The following is a 23,372-nucleotide window of genomic DNA, read 5'->3' as shown; positions in this document are numbered from 1 at the left end:
GATGCTATATATGCAGAACGAATGATGGGGCTTTCCTACTTGAGGCGGGGAGGGCTTCCCAACTGTACGTTGGTGCACTGAAGTGGGAACTGTGCTTAAGATGGGCAACAAGGCATGGGTTCCTGTTACAGGCAAACCCACCAGCAAGCAAGCTCCTTCAGGTGCCCTGTGTTGAAAAGGTTATGAGATAGCAGGGTGCTAAAAAGGGTACTTTCATGTGCACATGTGTGGATACCAACCCTGTTCAGACAGCTTGCAGAGCATGTTTTCCTTTTTTTTTTGTTTTTTCGAGACAGGGTTTCTCTGTGTAGCCCTGGCTGTCCTGGAACTCACTCTGTGGTCCAGGCTGGCCTCGAACTCAGAAATCCACCTGCCTCTGCCTTCCAAGTGCTGAGATTAAAGGCGTGCACCACCACTGCCCGGCTAGGTTTTCCTTTTAAAAGTGGAAGAAATATCCAATTGTAAAAGATCTTTATTTTTCTACACCTTCCACAAGGGTGAGGCCACCTTTTGGATGGCTGTTGGTACTGCTGAATATGGCCTCTATGAAAGGGCTGTCCTTGTTAAGATTCTCATCTTTGCGATCCAATCACAGGGCAGGCCCCAGTAAACAACATTTCCTGGCTCCTTTAGCCCTAGTTCATCTGCTCTGCCCTTTTAGCTTACCCTATCCTGCTCCTTCTCAACCCCTTCCCATGGCTTCCCTGTAGGTTTTTCTTGTAGGACTCCTGTGTCTGCTTCATATGCAGGCAATTGAGACTACTGCTGGGACACACAGAGATAATGGCTGTCACTTGTTGATGGCAGTTAGGCAGAACCTACACTTGCTAGTGCATTTCCAGCCTCACCCAGGGTGGCTTTAAGGTGGAAAGGCCATGTGCAGTTGCATCAAACTGATTTCGGAGTCAGGACTTAGCAGGGTGGCTTATTTGCTCCGACATGAGCTGTGGTTGGGACTGTTTGTGAAGGTCATGTGGTTCCCCTGCCAACATGGAGTAAAGAGGTGTTGCAAGATTGGAATTTCTAGCTAATCAATTCTCAAACAGCTTTAGGGAATTTGGACCCCTTTTAATGGAATCTTGAGCAAAAATGAATATATACAACAGACAAAGGTAAGCTGCTCATAGAAAGGGGAGCAAAGTCCCTTCCCAAAGGGACATTCTGCTGTACCAAAGTAGTGACAGAAACAAAGAAATAAGAATGTTTTCATTTTAATCCCAGGTGTGGGAGGTGGGGCTGCTGTAGACTGTCCACAGCAGCTGACTATGATTTGTCTCATGCTTTAGCAGAAACATGATTTTGCCAGCTGCAGATGGTTTCTCCGATTGTGTGACATTTGAATTCTGGGAACTTTTCAGAGGGTGTATAAACTCGAGGGTCCTGAGAGGTGGGGTGGGTTGTTGGTTGGTGTTTGTAGTGTACAATGAAGAAACAACAGCAAAAAGAAATGAGATATCCTGACTGTGAAGATCAAACTTCCCCCAAGGATCCTGATGTCCCTAGTCAGCAGGAAAGTAATCTAATGATAATGTCCCCTTTCAGACTGCTGACTTTATTCAGATCTCTCTCTCCTCCTCTATCTTCCTTTCTCTCCTATCTAGTAATAGGGGGTGAAACCTGGGGGAATAAAGGGTGGGAAGAGAAGAACCCACAAAGTAGCAAAAAGAAAGCTACATGCCAACATCTGAGAAGGAAGTTTGACACAAATAATGAAATCTGCATGTAATTTTGATTCAGACACAAGGGGTTTTCTTGATAACTTGAGGTCGTGGTCATGATCAATGCCCCTAGGAACATGGACTTGAGGATTCTGGAGAAGGTTGATCACTCTTATGACAAATAGATTTTCTGCTGCCCACATGTTCACTGTCCTTCCTATACATCATGTCCTTGTCCTCAAGTTCTGTTCCTTTACTGCCACTGAGGTCCAACTTGTCACACTCAGCACTGTTACTGTCCCCTTATCAAGGTGCTGTCCAGAATAATGTAGTCAGGCAGTGTGAGGGAGGACAATCCAATTATCAAACAGTGGCAACCTGAATCCACACACACACACACACACACACAGAAATATTTTCAGGAATGTGCGAGGTGTTGAGAAGTGCGCCTCTCTTTTGGAAGTGTTTTTGTTATGGAGTTAGCTGGCATGGTTCACTGTGTGGCAAGCATTATGAGTTATTTAAACAGGAGCTGCATTTGACTCTAATGATTATTATATATACTAACTATCAGATAAGGTACCTCATCCTTATCTTTAAGATGGGATAGAGTCTCCTAGCAATCACTGAAGTGCTAGTTGGTTACTATGCAACAACAAAATCAACTTTTATTTATATAAAATAAAAGTATATATATAAAGAAAATCAAGTTCAAATACTGAACTAGTGCCTCCCCAAAGGCTAAAGGACTCTAAAATGTGAAAAAGGACTCACTTAAAATGCAACATCTCCTTTGAAAGAAGCCTAAAGAGCCTAGATTTATCTTGCTGTTCCTGCTTGGCATATTTATTTTGCTTGGATACTTCTCTTTAATAGGAACGCTACCTCAGCTTAACTTCATAATAAGTACAAAGATCTGATATTATGAACATCATTGAGTTAAAGGAATTATAAGCAGAACCCAACAACACTAGAACATATTACACATTAAAGTTGACTCCTTGCATATTAGGCAAAACACTAGAATACAATATTTTTCTCTCTTGTTGAGACTTTTACCATATTAGACTTCAAAGCACTGAGGGCCAGCTAATCTTATGAGTGTGAATTCTAGCCTGGCCACTTTCCAGTTTTGTGAACTGAAGACATGTCCCACATGCACAGAAGAGGACGGACATTTCTGTCATGTCTTTAAGCGGTTGAAGGTTACCTGCTTCCCAGTTCCACAGTACGTGGCCTGGGCATTTTAATATGTGCAGTTCAGTACCCCACTTCTTACTCTATGTATTCTAATTGATATATTCTTCCTGCACAAACTTAGAATAACTTCTACTAGATCTATCAGCTGGAAGGCAGGAAGAATTCTGCAACCATCCAGTAAACCCATCTCAAAATCATTATCAATATCAAAGGAAAGACTAATAGGTCAGTGACCTTCTCTGAAATTACTTTCCCCATGGAATTAGTTAAGAGCAAACATCCTTTGTCAATTATATAGCAAAATATATCTTGGGTAACTACTTATCTTATACTTTTTGTTGAGAGAAATCAAACAGAGGAACAGAAGTTATACGGGGATGGTTAGATTCCTCACAGCTTTCGACAAGGAGATCTCAAGACTGGTCTCGACAAGAAGAAAAAGCAGGGAAATTCAAGGTAGCTGAGGACTTTGTGTTTGAAGTGGGAAATGAGAGACAGGCTGAATATTAGAAACCAAGACAGAAATAAGCTTGTGATCACCCAATACATTCTCTTAATATAGAGAATCAGCCTTCCAAAATCCTCCTTTCCCAAACTTATTCTGAAATCATTAAGCCTTTAAAGGGCTGCAAAGTGGACAGGCTAGTTTTTGAGGGAGAGATTCATTTTTTTTTTAAAAGATAGTGTTTGTGAGTGTGTGTGTGTGCGTGTGTGTGTTTGCTGCATGTGTGAACATGTATTTGGGCACATGTGTGCTATGGTGCATGTGTTCAGGCTAACAGACCATGTTTGAGAGTTGGTTTGTGTCTTCCACCTCACTGAAGCAGTCTCTACTTCAGGCTTGATGGCTGGGATCTTCTGGCTCATTTTCCTATCTCCACCCCCATCTTGGCGCAGAAGTTCTGGGATTACAGATGTGTGCCCCATATTCAGTTTTTTTTTAAAGAATATAGATTCTGGAGACTGACTACAAGATATAAGGTTTGCAGGACAAGTGTTTTAACCAGTCTAGGCGGAATCCCAGGACCCTGAGGCTTTTAAGCTACAATCAAATATTTACTTTATTTAATTACTTGGCTTATTTTTGTGCTGGAAATTCAGTCAAGGGTCTTACATATGCCCAGGCTGGTGAGGGATTTGGATTACAGGCATGTGCCACTGTGTCTTAATAATTAGTTGGATATAAGCAACCACTTGTTTTCCCCTTTAAAGGTGTGATGAATTAAGAATAAGTTTTGGGAAAGGAGCCATAATAGGAACTCCAAGGACTTTGGAATGCTAAAGGAAAGCTTCTATCTTAAAGAGCCTGCCAAAAGTACCCAATACATGTTGATAAAATACAGTAAGAATTCCACATTTACAATAGGTACTTAGAGATTTCAAGGATGTAGACTACTAAAGTATGAAATTCCCCCTGGAGAGAATTTTTTCCCATTATCCAGTACACTCAGTTCCCACTTAGTGATTAACAAATACCACCACGACAGCCACAAAGGAGTGAGTGGGGTTAGTAGGACTGTGATCCCCAGCATTAGAAAAACGACTCAGAATGAAAGATGGCATAACAGGAAGCCTGCATGTATCTGTAGAAGGGGCATGAGACATTTCACTCCATGGCTTGCTGAAGAGCTTTCTAAAACTGAGGGGTGTGTATGTGTAGCTCTGGAGGAAAGCCCAGGAGTCTGTTTCTGGGTGAAGTCAGGCCACTTGCCTGTGGATTGCATTTCCAGTTGCAAAACCTTCAGATATATAGACCTTTGTAGGGCTTGAGGACTTTCTCTAAAAAACCCTGATGTCATTTGCTACAAAGCACCTTTGTAAGAATTTTTCTGATTTGTTCAGGAAGTAATTCAGCCCCTGGTAGAGCATACCAGGGGCTGATGGAGCCAAATGGGTGTAGAAGGTATGTTGATTATGAATGAAGGATTGCATACTCTGCAACCTGGCTCCTGTGTGTGAGGCCAAACTGGTTCAAAAAATCAAGACCCTGGTGTACACTATTATATCTGAGCCTGTTCTGCCCCTGAGACAGTTCCAGAGAAGGCTGCAATGTGTTCTTCGGATATCAGCTCAAATGTCTCCTGTCCACAGGCTCTGAGCAGCTTATTCACCCCTCTGACAACACTCTGCTCAACTGCCTTGTGGTCCTGACTTCATTCAAGTGCATGGCCACACTGCCTCTTCTAAGAGCCAAAGCCATGTCATAGATCATGTCCTGACTCCCTCTGCCTCACAGCACATAAAGAACAGCAGAGAGAGGGCTAGCATGACAACGTTGTTCAATAAATACATGCAATGGGGCTGGAGAGATAGTAAGAGTGCCAGCTGCTCTTCCAGGGGACCCAGGTTTAATCTCCAGCATCCACACAATGGCTCACTACCACCTGTAAGTTCAGTCCCAGGGACCCTGACACCCTCTTCTGGCCTCTATGGGCACTGTAGTGGACAGACATACATGTAGGTAAAACAGTCACACACAAAGAGAAAAAAAATCCTAGGCAAATGAATTGTTAAAAATTAAATTGTTAAATTAAATTAATAAATTGTTAAAAATTAAAATTTAAAATTTTAACCACCTTTATTTATTTTAAATGATTATCTTTACTTATGTATGTGTCTGTGTATATGTATATATGTCTGTCTGTGTGAACACATACTGTGTGCGTGAGGGTGTCTGCGGAGAACAGAAGAAGGAGTCATATCTCCTGGAGATGGTTTTATAATGGTTTGTGAGTCACCCGAGTTGGTACTGGGAGCCAACCAAGCCCAGGTCCTCTGGATGAGCAGTCAGTGCTCTTAGCCCCTGAGCCAGCTCTGCAGCCTTTGCATTCATTCTGCATGTGCATGCATGCTGGGCCACTCATGGAGGTCGAGGGACATCTGGCTAGCACCAGTTCTTTTCTTTCACCATGTGGACCTGGGTGACTGCACTCTAGCTATCAGGCTAGGTGGCAAGTGCCTTTCCCCACGAGCCATCTCACTACCACTTGCTCAATATTTGCAAAATAAACCAGGCTTAGCATTCCATGGCGAGGGACTCAGAGGTTAAGAGTCTCTCTCTCTCTCTCACTCTGTGTGTGTGTGTGTGTGTGTGTGTGTGTGTGTCACACACAGAGAGAGAGGGGGGGGAGAGAGAGAGAGAGAGAGATTCTACACATCAGACATTCCTACATGAGGGACCATCTGGCCTGGACTCAGGAGTTATTTGAAAGTTAAATTTCAGAAAAAAAAAAAAGACTTTAAAAGAAATAAGGAAGTCTCTCATATAGTGCATTGAACTTGTTTTTAAAAATCATGTGTCAGAGGTTGGAAAGATGGCTCAGTGAGTAAGATCATTGGTTGTGAAATCATGAGGGCTTGATATCAAATCCTTAGCACCAATGTAAAAAGCCATGTGTGGCTGCCTGTGCCTGTAAGCCCAGGTTTGTGGGGTTGAGACAGGTGGGTCACAGAGGAAGAGACCTGCCACCACCTGCATGTGCACAGGTGACTGCACCTGCACACTCAATGTGTGACACACTCACACCAAATTATAAAGTCAAAATAGGCCAGTAGAAGCAGAAACAAGGGCATGCTACCTTAAACTAAAAGCCTAACTAAAAACATCTCTATTTCTTTTTAAAACTTTGCTTTGTGCATGGGCTTTATGTATGTATGGATGTGTTCATTTGTGCATGTGTGAACTCAGAGCTCAGTGCTTAGCCAGGCTAGCAGATAAGCCCCCAGGATGCTCCTGAGTGGCTGCTATGGATCCCAGCACTGGTCCTCATGCTTGGTCAGCAAACACTGCACCCACCCAGCCAGCTTGCTCACAGCAACCTAATTGAAGTGTAAAATGTGAGTTACTGTGAGGCTTTCTTCTAACATACTTGATTTTACTTCTTATTACTCAGGGATTGCAATTCATCCACCATACCTTTTTCTATTTTGCTCTCAGTACTCCCATTGCATAACATTCCGTTTGTAAATGGAAATTCACATATGTATGTGTCCCTGGGCTGGTGAGATGGGGCAGAAGGTAGACTGACTGCCATGTAAACCCCTGCAGACCTGAGTTTGATCCCTGGAACCCACATAAGGGGGAAAGAGAGGAAGCGGAGAACTGATTCCACAAGGTTCTCCTCTCTGCACACACACACACGTGTGTGTGTGTGTGTGTGTGTGTGTGTGTGCGCACGTGCGTGTGCATGTGCTCACAGAGAGGACAACCTTGTGGAATCAGTTCTCCCCTTCCTCTCCCACCATGCTCCACACCTAAACACTAATATTACTTACCCCAAAACACCTGTCCTTAGTCCCCTCACCTGTGAAGGGACGACGGTGGCACAGGTTGCCATGAAGGTAGTGATGCTCAACTGAATGAAAGGAGCAGCAATGAGCAGATAAGTGTGTGTGTGTGTGTGTGCATCATTCTGCACATCAGACATATACCTGTGTGAGGGATCATGTGTCCTGGATTCAGGAGTTATTTGGAAGTTCAATTTCAGGTGGTGATGATATTAAACGTTCTGAACACCCGGTGGGGCATGGGCACTGGCTTCAGACTAGTGGCTGGAGTGTCCTAGGGAGTCATCCCTCGGGGAGACTACAGTGTTACACTAACAGAACTGCAGGTCTGAGCTTGACCTTCCTTCTCACATGTGTCACCGAAGATTTGCAAACGGTGTATGGGCTGACAGCAATAACAATGATGGCGATCAAGGGAAGGAGTGAGGGAGGAGGAGGAGGAGAAGGAGGGGAAGGAGGAGGAGGAAGAGGAAGAGAGGGGGTGGGGGAGGGAGGGAAAAAAGGAGGGAGAAGAGGAAGGGAAAGAGAAGGAGGGGGAAAAGAGAGGAGGGGCAAGAAGAAGGGAGAAGGAAGTGGAGAAGGGGAAAAGGAGGGCAAGGAAGGGGACTGGAGATGAGGGAGGGGAGAAGACGATAGGGGAGGCAAGGGGTGGCTAGGAAGGCTTTGCCTAAGTGCCCATCCCGGCTCTAACTTCTCTCTTTTCACAAGTCTATGATGTAGAGACTCTGCCTATTGTATGCTTTTCACAGATTTGAAATCAGAGGCCTGCCACGGCTAAGTAACCAGCTCTAGCTGGTTCTGTTGTAACTGCTGGTCTGTGGCTCCCTGTTTTCTCTGTAATGCTAGACACCATATACAACCACATGCTACCTTCACTTTGTAATTACTCTTTCAAGTGAAAGGAAGTAGGCATAAATGTAGTTAAAAATATCTGGGGCTTCAGATGGCTTAGCAATTAAGAACACTGGATGTTATTGCAGAGGACCCAGGTTCAGTTCTCAGCATCCAAACACCACTTGCAAGGGTCTAACACTCTCTTCTGGCCTTCACCAACATCTCGATGTAAATAGTGCATGTACACACACACACACACACACACACACACACACACACACACACACACACACACACACATCCCAGATAAATAGCTGGAGAGCTGGGTATGTAGCTTAGCTCCTGTAGTGTTTAGCATGGCATAAACAGTGGTAATATATACCTGAAACATCAGCTACATAGCAATTACTCTTTCAAGTGAAAGGAAGTAGGCATAAATGTAGTTAAAAATATCTGGGGCTTCAGATGGCTTAGCAATTAAGAACACTGGATGTTATTGCAGAGGACCCAGGTTCAGTTCTCAGCATCCAAACACCACTTGCAAGGGTCTAACACTCTCTTCTGGCCTTCACCAACATCTCGATGTAAATAGTGCATGTACACACACACACACACACACACACACACACACACACACACACACATCCCAGATAAATAGCTGGAGAGCTGGGTATGTAGCTTAGCTCCTGTAGTGTTTAGCATGGCATAAACAGTGGTAATATATACCTGAAACATCAGCTACATAGCAGGGTGAGGCTAGTCTGCGATACATGAGAGTCTGTCCTCCACCACCACCACCACCACCACCACCACCACCACCACCACCACCACCACCACCACCAACCACCACCGCAGCACAAATAATAACTCATGCTGCATAATGTCCTAATTATTTTCACTTAGGCTTATAGTAGACTAAGCATCAAATTTTTGTTTAAAATCCAGGTACACTGAAAGGCCTGAAGGTTTCCTGGTTGGTGGAAAGAGCCAGTGGAAGGATATGGAGTTACCACACCTAACCAACCAACTCCATCAGTGGTAAGGAACGGTTTACTGTTAAGGAATACAGGCTTCCTCTGAGAAGGGCTGACTTGCTACTCTGCAACCACAAACCAACTACTCATTTGTCAGGCCTGCCCAAATGGTTTCAGGTAAATCCAAGCATGGTAAATTCTAGTTCTACACAGAAAACCAACATCCTGAGAATAGTTTTAAAACAAAAGTGCCCCAAACCACAGCTATCTGAGAACTAATTTTCTGAAAATGATCATTCTGAGGACGCCACCAACACAAAGGCCTTAACAATGCTTAGAGACAGATGGATGTTACAGGGTTGTTTTTTGAATTGCTAGGCAACATTGGAAAACAACTGTCCTTCTTCTTAGATCAGCCCACAGGGCAGCATAAGTATATTACAAACTCTAATTCTCATCCTTTGGGGCAGAACTTTGCAATGGGATGCTAACAGTCCCACAGTAACAGGAACACACACCCATCTTAGTCCCCAAAACGCAAAGCAGAGGATCTTGCCTCACTCTGGGATCTTGGTCAAGACAAAGTTCCCCCTGGGCTCTCAGCATTGACCCTCAGCTTCCTCAACTCTTTGCATACAGATTATCACATTCCCTGCGAAAAATCTCATCAAAACCCAGTTTTGTGGGCTCAGGCTCATTTTCCTATCTGGAAAATAAGAGGTGTTTTGCTAGCATGTGCACAGACTTCCCTTTAGTCCCTCAGCACTGACCTGTGGGTCAGGAGTAGACTTGAAATCCCAGCTTTTGGAGGCAGAGGTGGGAAGGTCAGAAGTTCAAGGTCATCTTAGATACATAGTGAGTCTGTTTCTCTGTTTCTCAGCTAGTGTTCCTTAGGAAATTGCCTATTTGTTGTACTGAGGAGTATACTGACATCACTCTTAGGTAAATCAACCTCTTCCTTTGTTTAATACCCTTAATTATCACATCTGTTCTTCGGGGCGGGGGGAGTACTACATTTAGCTCTAAAGTTAATCACATATATAAATATGTACTTGAATTGTTAGACAAATAAACATCTCCATTTTTATCTTTTACCCATACAATGAAATACAGTGTATCCTTAGAAGTCATTTAAACCACAACATGCCACTCTGAAATCCTTCATCGAGACACATGGATAATATTCTAATATCCATATAATTTAACATATCTGTATCTCTTATCATTTCTGTATATCAGAGTCCAGGGTAAGTCTTGAAAACACATTTAAGCAAATCCTTGGCAGTCTCTAAATTATTCTTGGAGATCTAGATAACACTTTGGCCAAACTTGAGGTCAGAGAGGCATATAAAAATTATCATGACTTCACTTTTTAGAGAAAGAATAGTTTTCAGTTCACATCAAATTTGTGATAAAGGTGCCGAGATTTCTTCCTCCCTCCCTCCAACCCCTCTAACATTTCCTACGATAAACTTGTCACACTGATGAATCTACATTGATAAATAAATGAATATATTTGTATTGTAAATAAACTTCTCCTTCAAGGGCAAACTGGCCATGACTTACCTAAAAGCTTGGTAGGCCCTGCACAGCAAAAGCAGTCATGTTCCTTTGGAAACAGACACAGACCTACTACGCAGGCCAGTTATGGAGTTATTCCTGAGCACCAGCTATGGATGTGCCGTAAGAGGTAAGAGGCTGGTTCGTTAGTCCCCATTGCTATAGCAACCCACACAGACTCTGCCTGTGGTGTTTGGGAAGGCAGTTAAAACTGGATCTCACCATAGAGCTTCACTCAGGGTAGGCTTCTCTTTCTGCTATCTCGTTGGAGTAAGAGGATTCAAACACACTGAGTGATACTCAAACAGCAGAAGCACAAATCCAAAATCTAAAACACTATTGATTTTTTGATTATTCAGGATCAGTCACTTTGAATTCAGACCACTGACCTGGTTTGCTTATTCATGAGCGACCATTCCCTAGGGCAACAAGTCAGACAACCTCATAGTCCAGAAGCCATCTGCTGCCCTAGTTATACACTGAGGAAATAACAAACGTCCATAAAAGAAAGCAGACATATTGGCCCTTACTTTCCTGAAAGCCACAGTTAGCACACACTTGGCCATGACCGACTTTCTTCCCCAGACATTGGAAGGTCAAACTGGCTCCTGCACACAACTAACTCTGGACGCTGATCACTGTACCAGGTGCCACCCCAACGGCTGCAGGCCACAGTGTGATGCGAAGGACTGAAGTTGGCCAGAGAAGCCTGCCAGTTCCTTAAAAGGTAAGAGCTTCACCCACCAAGAGGAGTCTGCTGTGCTGTGTAAAGCAAAGGTTACTCACATACAGCACACAGAGCATGTTCATGCAACCATTTCAAGGCTGAACATGCATGCTGGGCCTCTTCAAACAAGTTCTTAGAGGGCATATGTAGTGATGAGCCAACTGATGTTATAACACAGTCAAGACAATCCAATTCATGCATCCTGACAATGCATTCACCCTCTGACGAACAGGGTCAACATACGAAGATGCTAATTTCTTTTAAAATGATTTACTTTTATGAACATTGATTAGTGTTTTGCCCGTATGTATGTTTGTGGGAGGGTGTCAGATCCCCTGGAACTAGAGTGGTTACAGACAGTTGTGAGCTTAGGTAACAGGAATAAGGAGCTGCAGCTAAGCCAGCACCCCTTATTCCCTGCAGAGAGAAAACACCCCTGTGATGTGACAGCAAATGGAGAGAGCTCCCTCAGCGAGCGTGCTTAGATCAGGAGTCACAAGATGGTTCTGTAAAGACTGGATTAGAAAGCCAGAAGATGAGTTGGTGTTGCATGACAACTCACTGTGTACCACAGGATGGAAACAGGGACGATTTACCAACAAACAGGTGTGGCTGTGTTCCAATGAAACTTTATTTGGGTATGTGTATGTTTATGCATTTTCTGTGATTTTCACATGTTCTAAATTCTTCCTTTGATATTTACTTGTGCCCATTTTAATTGAGTATAATTTGCAGATCAAAGCTGTATATACTTAAGATGCATGACTGAAGTGGAAACTTGTAGTCTGTTTGGAAAGTTATTCATGTCAAATAACATAATGATGCTTTGTGGGGTTATACAAGGGAAAGGACGTCTTGCTAAAGCAGGCACAGGTAAGAGGATGTTTGGATATAGCAGACACGTGAAAGGTTTGCTTGATGAAGGAGTATAAATCTGACCCCACAGACAGTGGGAGATGAGCACTCAGGCTTGGTTTGGTTTGCTCTGTCTCATTATTCTTAGCTAACAACTTGCCTGTATTGGCTCGATTTACATAGTGCTAGTGAGCTCTGCTCATGGCAATGCTCTCACCATTCAGAGAAACTCGCCCTGGAACTGCTGGTGAGGTTCCTGTGGCTTCTTGCTGCTTCAGTGGCCTCTGGTCAGTTAGCAAGCCTTGTGGTTTCTTCAGGATTGAACTATAGCTGCTGGTTCATGCTTAGTGTCTGCCTGCCAAGAGGCCTGGACTGTAGCTGCTGATTTACATTTGGTGTTTGCTATGGTGCTGAACTGCTGACAAAGCAGACTGAGCTCACCCCCAAAGAACTCTTGTCCACTTCCCCGTAGGCTAAGCTTTTCTCTTTCACTGCCTCTGCTGGGTGGTGGCATAGAGGAGAGGTTGAACCCTTACTAAATGTAGGTTGCAAAAAATTATGCATACACATGACTTAATGTTTTGATGATAAACAGTATGCCATCACCTCACAGATACTATTGCCTATATTTTGGTTGTGAGCCTAGCCTTTAAGGGCTGAGATACCTCTCCAGCCTGATACCATATTCTTGATATCAACACTTAACACAGACTCTCAGCAAGTTTTAAGTACAAAGCATTGCCAACCATACTGACATTGCTGTCGAGTTGACTTCTAGAACTTTCTCACTGTAAATGAGAGAGCCTCCTGCTCGTTGGCCTCATCTCCCCCCACCTCCCTTCTCCCCATCCTCTGATTCAATCACGCTTAGCTCTCAGGCTCCAGTAGAGTAATCCTGATCCAAGCAAAAACTTCCTCATGAATTCCTACAGTGTGATTTCTGGCTACTTAACAGTTTGGAATTAGCAATTTTTTTGATTCACCTCCAACGTAAATAATTTAAAGAATTATTGAATTGATCTCAAGTGATTGTTAATAGTCGAATAGTAACTGCTAGTAGCCTGTGGGAAGGGCTTGAAATGTTCTACTTGGTTTTAATTAACTTCTATGGCTGTGATAAAATACAAGAGGCAAACACTTTAAAGGGGGAAAGATGTATTTTGGCTCACCATTAATGAAGTTTTAGCTCATGATCACTTGGCTCTGTTGCTTCTTGAGCTTGAGGTAGCGTGGCTTATGGTGAACCGCATGTGGCAGAGCAAAGCTGCTTATCTCAGGATGGCTGGGAGCCAGGGAAAAGAAGAGGCCAGGGTCCTTCAAGGTCATGTCCCCATAGGCCCTGTCTCCTAAAAACGAGCCCCCCCCCCCCATAGCACCATCTACTGAAGACCAAGATCTTAGCACAAGGCAGTGGAAGAACATTTGAGATCTGAACCAGAACAGCTTTGAAGGATCAGGTTCCATTTGCAAAGTGGTAAGGCCCAAAGGACTGGTCAGTATGTCTGGAAAGTGACCGGGAAGGAGAGAGGGACAGGCACGGACAGGGACTGGCTCTAACGAGACCCTTGTGCCTTGCTATGGTTCCAAGCTCCTTACAAGTTGCTCTGAGAAAGGACCACATAGGAGCATCTCCAGTTGTGAGGGTAACCAGAGCAGTACTACTGCAGGGCCCACGAGAGGAGGGAAATGGGAGGCAGCCAGACATTGTAAGGAGTTGGTAAGATGTAGAAGTCCCAGCCCAGCCACAGGAAATCCAGGAAAGGACCAGAAGGTGAGTCTGAGAAACGCTGCTCTTTTGCTGTTGTTGAGATAAGATCTTGCTGTGTAGTTTGGGCTAGCTGCAAACTCACAGGAAGCCTTGGGCTCTAGCCTCCTGAGTGCTGGGATTTCTGCATGTACTAGTACACCTAGCAAGGAAGGCTGATTTGATGGATCGTAAGCTATAAGATGAAATAACATTTTCCTGCTCAACTTGCTTTCGGTTATGGTGTTTTGACACAGCTATAGAAACCCTAATGAAGGAATGCAGTATACAGTAAGCCGGTGTTACAATCTACCCTGTGAAGTTAACCTTCATATAGTCATTAAAACTGCAGTGATCTTTCCAAGTTCCTATAAAGTCTATTAATTACCTGGGAAGTTACAAAACAAAAACTCCACGAAAGCCCAAAAGGTATTTATATTAAAGTGTATTTGCTAAAACTATTTTGAATATTTAAAAATATTATTTGATAATAAAGCCCCTAATTAATCTTCTTGCATAGTTTAAGGCTACACTGGTGGTTAAAAGCTGGTTCCAAGTTTGACTTTCACAGGACACTCCTAAGAGTAATCATGGCTGTGCACAAACATTGAAACATTTAGCTACAAAGTATCTACCACCTTAGAACAGTCCTCCTTTCCCCTAATCATAAGGGACTGATGACCAAATCATGCTATATTTGTGTCACCTTAACTGAGACCACAGAATAATGCAGCCACCAAAAACTGCTGACTCTGCTGCATTGACTGCAAAAGCTGAAGAGAGAATTCTGGCACCATTTCCACTAACCCACCTAGTGATTATGCCCAGGATGGACAGCATCTGTTTGAAGTACTTGTGCCTTGAAAACCGTATTTTCTCTTACATCACTGGTTAAGAGGAAAAGCAAGTTGCCCTGTTGTAAGCAGCCTTAAGCTCTGGACCATGTGGCAAAGATCTCTGGCCATCAGCTGGCAAGAATTGCAGTCATCTGGTGACTATGGAAGAGTCTTGAGTTTGCTTGCTAGCCCCAGCAGAACATTGCTTAAGCTGTACAGAATACTGACAGGCAGGCCCACTGTAACTTTTCTGAGGGTGTACTTGAGCCACACTCACTAGCTGTGCTTGGATCCCTTCACCTCAGAAAGTATGAGATAGGAGGAGATGCTCATTGTTGTCTTAAGCCAATAAATTCTAGGGTACCTACTTATGAACTAATCGATAGCACACACATATGTGTACAGGCAAATAACTACGATAGAATTAAAAGTAGATTCACATTCATCTCTGGGTTGTAGGGTCATGGAAACTACTCCTTGCTTCAAACAATGTTGGCAAATGTTTTTTCTTATATCAGGAGACAAAAAAAGACCACAGAACCAAAATAGATCATAGAATATTAAAAGAACCTAAAGATTAGGAGAGCCAATTTTAGCCTCCATGACCTTTAAATTAAAACAAAACAAAATGAACTTCAGTGGGGCTGCTCAGGGGCTCACGCTTACCCAGCTTCTGGTCAAACCGCCATGCTGCGACATAGGCATTGTGCCTCAGACTGCTCTGAGTGGCCAAGGGCACAGTGACATAGATGGGTCCGTCCACCAGCACCGGCATCCCATTACCGCTGAGCAAGTGCACGCTGACGGCTGTGACGGGCGTCAAGTCATACCCGGTGCTGTTTCCTGGAAGGAAGACAGATGCTCGTCACTGGCACAGAGGTCCTGGGGCTGCAGAAACCCTTCAAGGAAAACAGTGGCTACCGCTTCGTACTGAGTAGTCTCCAGTGTGCGGGGGCTTTGTTAATATTGGTTTTTAAAATTTTTATTTTATTAGATATCTTCTTTATTTACATTTCAAATGCTATCCCAAAAGTTCCCTATACCCTTCCCCGCCCTGATCCCCTACTCACCCACTCCCACTTCTTGGCCCTGGCATTCCCCTGTACTGGGGCATATAAAGTTTGCATGACCAATGGGCCTCTCTTCCCAATGATGGCCGACTAGGCCATCTTCTGCTACATATGCAGCTAGAGACAAGAGCTCTGGGGGGCGGGGGGGGGAGGTACTGGTTAGTTCATATTGTTGTTCCACCTATAGGGTTGCAGACCTCTTCAGCTCCTTGGGTACTTTCTCTAGCTCCTCCATTGGGGGCCCTGTGTTCTATCCAATAGATGACTGTGAGCATCCACTTCTGTTAATATTGCTAATCCTCACCCCACAACATCACGAGGCAGTTCAAACTCAGAGTTTACAAAGAAACAGGACTGGATGTGGCAGTAGCTGCCTAGAGGGCACATGCTAGTTAGCAGAGCTGTCTCAGTTCAAGTCTGCCAGTTGTAGCAAGCTGTGCTTGTGTTGCCCATGCCTGTCTGCCTGCCTGCCTGCCTGCCTTCCTTCCTGTGATGGTTTGTATATCCTTGGACCAGGGAGTGGCACCATCTGAAGGTGTGGCCTTGTTAGAATAGGTGCGACCTGGTTGGAATGGGTGTGTCACTGTGGGTGTGGGTATAAGATCCTCACCCTAGTTGTCTGGAAGTCAGTCTTCCACTAGCAGCCTTTGGATGAAGACATAGAACTCTCAGCTCCTCCTGCACCATGCCTGCCTGGATGCTGCCATGCTCCCACCTTGATAATAATGGACTGAACCTCTGAACCTGTAAGCCAGCCCCAATTAAATGTTGTTTTTTATAAGACTTGCTTTGGTCATGGAGTCTGTTCACAGCAGTAAAACCCTAACTAAGACAGAAGTTGGTACTGGGAGTGGAGTACTGCTGTGATAGGCCTGACCATGCTTTTATTTGACAGTATGTGGATTTTGGGACTTTGGATTTGGAAAGCAGTGGAATGCTATTTCAACAAGGCCACACCTTCAGATGGTGCCACTCCCTGGTCCAAGGATATACAAACCATCACCCTTCCTTCCTTCCTTCCTTCCTTCCTTCCTTCCTTCCTTCCTTCCTTCCTTCCTTCCTTCCTTCCTTCCTTTTGTTTAAAGGCAGGATCTCACCCTGTGACCTGGAACTCATGGCCATCGTGCCTCAGTCTCTCAAGAGCTGAGATTACTGCCATGGTGGAAAAGACTTTTCTCTAGTGTAAGAGCAAGAACTCTGGGGAAGCTAAAGAAAAAGAAGGTTCACAAACTAAGCTCTGTGCACATATATCGTAGGACATATCATCTATAGCATAGATAATACACACACAAGTCAGTGCCATAAGAACCTATTTTAGAGATGTTTTAAACAGCAAATTCCATCAAGGATTGCTTGAAAATATTAACTAATTCTACCAGAGGTATAGCTCTGAAACTTAGACGTGAAATATATATGTGTTATTTGAGCTGCCATTGCTATTTTGGTCTGTTTGAAAGGATTTTGATATGCCAATTACTCTCCATTAGAGACCATTTATCTGAGCCAGTACTTTAATGACTGTATACAGGTAAATTAGAGAATGCATATAGATTTGATATTTATACACTTATGCAATCTATTTCAGAAATTTCTTTATCGGGATGCGATATCACGCAAAATACATTGTCATAATTCACATCTTTGCCTTAATAGGATGGATTTCTTAGTGGTAAAAATGGTAAGGTATTTTACAAGACAGGATTTCTTCTATAATACTGTTTATGATTTATTTACTGCTGCTATTTTTATTTTTACTAGCATTACTATTAGGCAAAAAGACAGACTATAAGTATATTTACATAGAGTATTCATAAGTACTTACTCCTATATACTAACATACCCATCTGAGCTCACGTCAACCTCCAATTTGGACTAAAAGTAAATTTTCAAAGCAAATCTAGTGAACTTTATAGTTTCAACAATGTTTTAACAGCTGTCCCCTGTGGAGTGACTTCTGAACACAATGGCCACTGTGCATCCATCTCTGTCTCCATGACAGCAAAGACCTATTAAAAGATTTCCTCAAAAGATGAAAGTTGGAATCACAGATTCAAAGTCAGGAATCTTTTAGTTTAGAAACCATTTTATTTTGGAATAAGAAAACTAGAGGCCAGAATTTACCATGCCTTGCTGGAAAGTGCACCGTGGGCTGAGACATACACATGCCCACAGCTTAAAGGTGCCAGGAGGGCAAAGCCAGGCCTCCTGTGCACTGTTCCTGGCAGTGCTCAAACCTGTCAACGGGCCAGTCATCAGGTGACCTACTGGATGCTGTACAAAAATTGCAGACATAAGGTTTCCAAGTAGGACTTGCTGCTTTATTTTGTCAAATCCCATGCAGGAGGACGGTAGAAACCTCCTGTAAACAGGCACATAGAAAGTTCTAGAAAAGTATCTCCATTCTTCTTCCTCAGTGGCCTCACATTCTCTTTCCTTTTCGTCTTGCATTTCCCTGATCTAGAGAGATGGTTTCTAGCACCAGATACCCTGTTCAGTTACTCCCCTCCCGCCTCATCTTCATGCCTCAGATGGAGGGCAGCTGAGGTACCCTCTTGAGTGTAGGGCCATAGACATTGTCACCTGCACAAGTTCAGAAGTAAGCTCTACAGAAACGAGCAGATTAACCGCAGGTCTTGTCCTTTAGCTCCCTGTCCTTCCACAAGATGTTTAAAGCACTCCAGCCGGGGTGGGCATGGTGCTGCACGCACATTTGTACATGGCACCTGGTGGGGTGAGCCAGGGCTGCTGATACAAAGCCAGCTGGGTCACATAGTGGGACCATGGAGAGAAAAAAAGGAAAAAGGAAGAGGACAGGAAAGAAGAAAGGAGGAAAGGGAGAAGAAGGAGAAGGGAAGACGGAGGGAGGGAGGAGGAGAAGAGGAGATGAGAGGGAGAAGCCCTAGCTCCCAAGACATGTAGGCCCCACCTCTGCTTTATGGAGGCCCATTCTTCTTTCAGTGCTCCATTAGATGCCCACTCCTTCTCTATGCCATTCATACTGTTCCGCTTTCTTCACTTTGGACAGATTCAGACTTAGAGGCCTAGATCATTTCTCTTCCACACTTTGTTGTGCAATTCTTATCACGTGCAAGGTACTGAGGTCTGTCTGTAGCTGGGTTTTCCTTCCTGCTCTACCTTGATGTTACCTGGCCCTCTGTGTGCAAGCCACGACAGGTGTCATGCCAACCAGGTGGAGGAGGGGCAAGCACCACCGGATGGGGTCCACTTACTTAGGCTTCTGATCAAACGGTTGTTTATAACAAGACGGGTTCTACTCAGTCCCTCGGAGTCTCTCTGTCCACATGTTTAAGTACCAGGCTGAAACATGAAGTTCTCCAAAGTTCAAAAGTTAGGTGCCACTAGACTTTGATGCAAATATTTTAAAAATAATTAAAAAAAAAAGAGATCCTAAATACAAAACACTTCAGTCTCAGGCATTCTGGATATAGATGGTCATCATATGCCAACTTTTCTGGTGTGGCAAAAATTCTGTACTTTCGACATTCTGCCCTCTCTGTTCCCCTGGAGCGCCTGGTGGAGGTCATTTCATTAAGACCATGCAGATGGTGTAGGGTTTTGTGCTTTCTAGGGACCAGAAGATTGTGATGCTAGACAGCAGAGAGTCTTTGGCCTGTGTGTGAGACACAAAGTGATACAGGGCAAAAGAGAACCTGTTCACAAACTACGGTGAGGCCAGCAGTCACCCACTGTGCCCCAGGTTGCTTTGCTCCATGGAACCCCCCGGGCTCCAATGTCTGCAGATACATATGGATACACCACTGGCTGGCTCACCTTCCTAGTAGGTCTCATAGAAACTTTGATCCTCTCTCAGGCAACTAACCAATTACGTCACTGGAAAAGCAGCTCAAAGTCACCGTCCAACCTTTCTCTTCCCTCTGAAATAGACTGAATTTGAAGTAAAACACTTCTGAAAAATAATCAACGGTCCTGTGCTTTTGCGCTCTGTGTCCCCTGGTCTTCTCGGGCTTCATAATTTATTCAGGATTTACTGGAAGAGGGACAGAGAGCACGAATGAGCTCAGAGGAGTGAGGCCCGTTCCTCTGCTGTATTTCTGACTAGGCTTCCTTTCCTCAGAAAAGCTGAATGGAGCCTATGAGGATCTCAGAAGAGAGGTCTCCAGGCTCCTCAATTGATATTTTCTCCCAAGAACCTTTACTATAGATGGTCACACATCCATTTGATGGCAAATGACGGGCATATGAATCATGCCGTTGGTCCTCAATTTAAAGGAAGAAGCCTTTCTTGAAATAAGAACCACAAATGGAGGAAAAACAAGTACATCAGCAGGTACCGTCACCTCCAACTGGAACCTTACTCACAAGTTACAGAAATGGGTGAGGCATTGCAGGTGGAGGAGCTTGTCAGATTAACCAGTTTATCCAAAGTCTTGGAAAATTATGAACGTTTTAATCAAAGCATCCCTGGGAAGTATAACAATGTACCTAATTCAACTCTAGTGGCTGCTTTGCAATCTTATGCTATGACCAAAACCTGAAAGGCAATGAAGAGGAGAGAGAGAGAGAGAGAGAGAGAGAGAGAGAGAGAGANAGAGAGAGAGAGAGAGAGAGAGAGAGAGAGAGAGAGAGAGAGAGAGAGAGAGAGACCCAGGAGGAAGGTCCAGGCTTTGGTCTTTCTCTGATAAGGAACTGTCTCTTCTCTTCTTCCTGGTGGCTTTTGGTTTCTCTGATCTTGTAAGTTCTGTGTCTTGTCAGAGTAGCCATGATGGCTGAGCTGATTTTAGTGATCTGCTGGAAGATTCCAAATCAACCTCAGAGCCTGGCTCCTCCTGGGCTGTTCGTAGAAGAGCCTCCTTTGGAGAACTTCCTAGATCCCCTTTGAGAGGAAGCCGGTGGAGCATCCAGCAGCAGAGGGAGATGTGGGTGAAAGCTGACGACCACAGACAGAAATGGCAATGCCCACACCTCAGGGCTCCATGTATAGCGGAGCATGGAATGTCACTTGCTCATCTCTAGATGTCACTGGAACCAACCCTTCCCATCCCAGCATGGGGTGGGTGAGCAGGAGGGCGGGGCTGCGGGGCTCTTGCTGGACAACTGAGTGAGAAACTCTGGAGGAAAGTAGACTAGGCAGAGATCAGAGGAGCAGAAACCCTGTTACTGATCTCTTGCTTTTAGAAAACTATAATTTCAACTTAACTGAAATACTTAGTCCAAAAATGAAAGGCCAAAGAAGGCCCTTCAGGCCCCTGGCACCCGCTGGAGGGCTCAGGGAAGCCAATTTGCAAAGATGCCTTTGTATGTTGGTGCAGACTGAAGGCCTTCTTAAGCTGGGAAAAGGTAACAATATGAACCCAGAATCAGTAAGGTCAAGCTCCGCCCCCTCACTGTGACCACCTCTTGCCACAACCAAAACTCAGAGAAAGACTAAACCCCAGAAGGCCTACCCAGAAAGCGAAGAGACTCCAATTACCTGTCCCGTTTCCATCCAATCCTCGCAAGTAAGGGAAGCTGTCCACTTCTGATGGGGAGCTGGCTACAGTGAGGAATGCTGTCAGGTCGCTGTAGCTGGTGTTCTCTGGCAACCTCAAGGCCCTTCTCTGGAAATGAACTCGAGGCTGTGGCCGGGCACCTGTGGGAATCAACCTTTAGGTTACCTCCCCGAGGAGTTGTTTCCATTTCAGAAAATGCCAAAGGCTCTGCCATTCCTCCCCCCACCCCCATGCTGCCCCACATGGCGTGCCATCGCTCATTCATCCAGGACACAGGGATATGACAGCATGCTATTATGGGGCGAGAAATAATAGCCCATTGTCACATGTGTTTTGACACAGGATGTTATTTAGGGTTTGAACAAAAAGCTTTTCCCAAGTTCTATTTGCGACCAGTCTTTTTCCACCGTGCGGCATTTGACTCTGCATAGGGCAACGTTTTGGGAGAGTCAGAGCAAACGAAGCAAGGAAACAGTAATTAATCTCTCTGGACAAGCAATGCAATAGAGAAGCTTTGATATGGCTATAAACCATCCTCCAACTTTGTAGGAAAATCTTGTTCAATGGCTCAGACCAAAAGGAAGCTGGACAAGGAAGGGGCTGTGAGATGCAGTCCTGGGAAGACATGCCAACAGGAGCCCCCCAGGACAGACAGCTTTCTTCCTGTGGAAGCTGCTGGGTGACACTGGCTTTGGCCCTCTGAAGTGCTTCCCACGGGACACAAATGCTGCTGCAGGTTTAGCAATGATGCCAAGTGATTTTCCTTTTCCCTGCTCCAATCCCTTTGTGCGAACACTGGGGTGGCCCAGGCAGCTGTGATGTCACTTAACAGGTTACCTTTCTTCAGGTGTTACTAGGACTACAAGGGCTGAACCTACCTTTACCTAATGTGGTGGTGACAGTCACCAGACATGAAGGTGAGAACTAGTTTTGCACAAACCTTGCAAAGATGTCCTTAAAATTAAAATTATGTATCTGCAGCTTGAGGGGACCTTGTTCTGCTTTGCTGAATAAAGGGCTCCTTCTCCCTCTCCCTGCAATACACAGAGGTCCTAGCCCGACCCCTTCCAGAGATGAAGTATTTAAACAAATTCCAGGGTTCCTTTGACTCTGGATCAAAGAGCTTCCAGGGAGGAGAATGTGATAGCTTCCTAGAAATGTTCTGTGCTATGAGAGTTTCAGAGCTTAAAGAATTGACAAAACTAAGGATGTCTTCCTATGGTAAGGCCAGGATGGCCAAAGGGCTTACAGCCATTATCTGGGGCTGGCTTTCTGCTATATACTTGGCTGTATATAGCTGATTTGGTACATCATCACCGTGTTCCTTCTATCTGCTCAAAGCCACCCCAACTACCCTCCCCAAAGGCCAGTAAAGCAGGTTCAGTTCCAAAGCCAAGGGACCCAGGACCCAAAGTCACAGCTACCTCACTATGGTCCCCTCTTAGCCACATCCATTAGTCAAATGGCAGGTTATCCCTGTCCTGTCTTCATTTCTAAAACAAAGTGCCAGTCTCCAGGGATCCTCTTACATTATTATCTCTTACTTCTTCTGAACTTGGCTCTTTGGTTCACACTGAATCCAAATCCCTCAAGGACTCTCCTGGTGCCAAGGGCCTCACCAGGAGCTGTCTGCCTCACCCTTTTCGCCACTTGGCTGCACAGCTGCCTGCAACATTTGTTCTCCATTTCCATGGAGCCCTCTGAGGTGAAAGGTCAAAGTCTCCCCTTTCATCTCCTCATCTTCCTTCCGGTCCACTCGAGCACTCGGGTGCCTTGCCAGTGGAGTCTCCAGACACCCACAAGGACCCGCACAGGACTCCCGACGGGATCCTAAGACCTCTGGTGAGTGGAACACAGCCTCTGCTCCAATCCAATCTCGCGGAACCTGAGACTGCATTAACTAGGGAAGCAGGCAACCCGGCCTGAGGTGGGGCACAAGTCCCTTCCAGTCTACTCGAGCACCGGGGTGCCTTGCCAGAGGAGTCTCCGGACACCCGAAAGGACCCACACAGGACTCCCCAGGGGTTCCTAAGACCTCTGGTGAGTGGAACACAACTTCTGCCAGGAGGCAGGTTCGAACACCAGATATCTGGGCACCTTCCCTGCAAGAATAGAGCTTGCCTGCAGAGAATACTCTGACTACTGAAACTAAGGAG

At 44.8% G+C, this 23,372-nt stretch overlaps 1 protein-coding gene across 1 annotated transcript in view; it reads right to left on the bottom strand.

The window, feature by feature from the left end:
- The window catches only part of Fam171a1 (family with sequence similarity 171 member A1), a 110,780-nt gene that overhangs the window by 10,192 nt on the left and 77,216 nt on the right, over positions 1–23,372 (bottom strand). The window contains exons 4-5 of the mRNA XM_021154949.2: positions 21,198–21,356; positions 15,342–15,518 (exon numbers count right to left, since the gene is read on the bottom strand). Of these exons, the coding sequence (XP_021010608.1) occupies positions 15,342–15,518; positions 21,198–21,356 (336 nt within the window). The remainder of the gene's footprint in view (positions 1–15,341; positions 15,519–21,197; positions 21,357–23,372) is intronic.

Source organism: Mus caroli, chromosome 2, assembly GCF_900094665.2.
Source record: "Mus caroli chromosome 2, CAROLI_EIJ_v1.1, whole genome shotgun sequence".
Taxonomy (NCBI): domain Eukaryota; kingdom Metazoa; phylum Chordata; class Mammalia; order Rodentia; family Muridae; genus Mus; species Mus caroli.
Note: the sequence above shows the minus strand (reverse complement) of the source record. Positions and strands in the feature narration are given on the sequence as shown.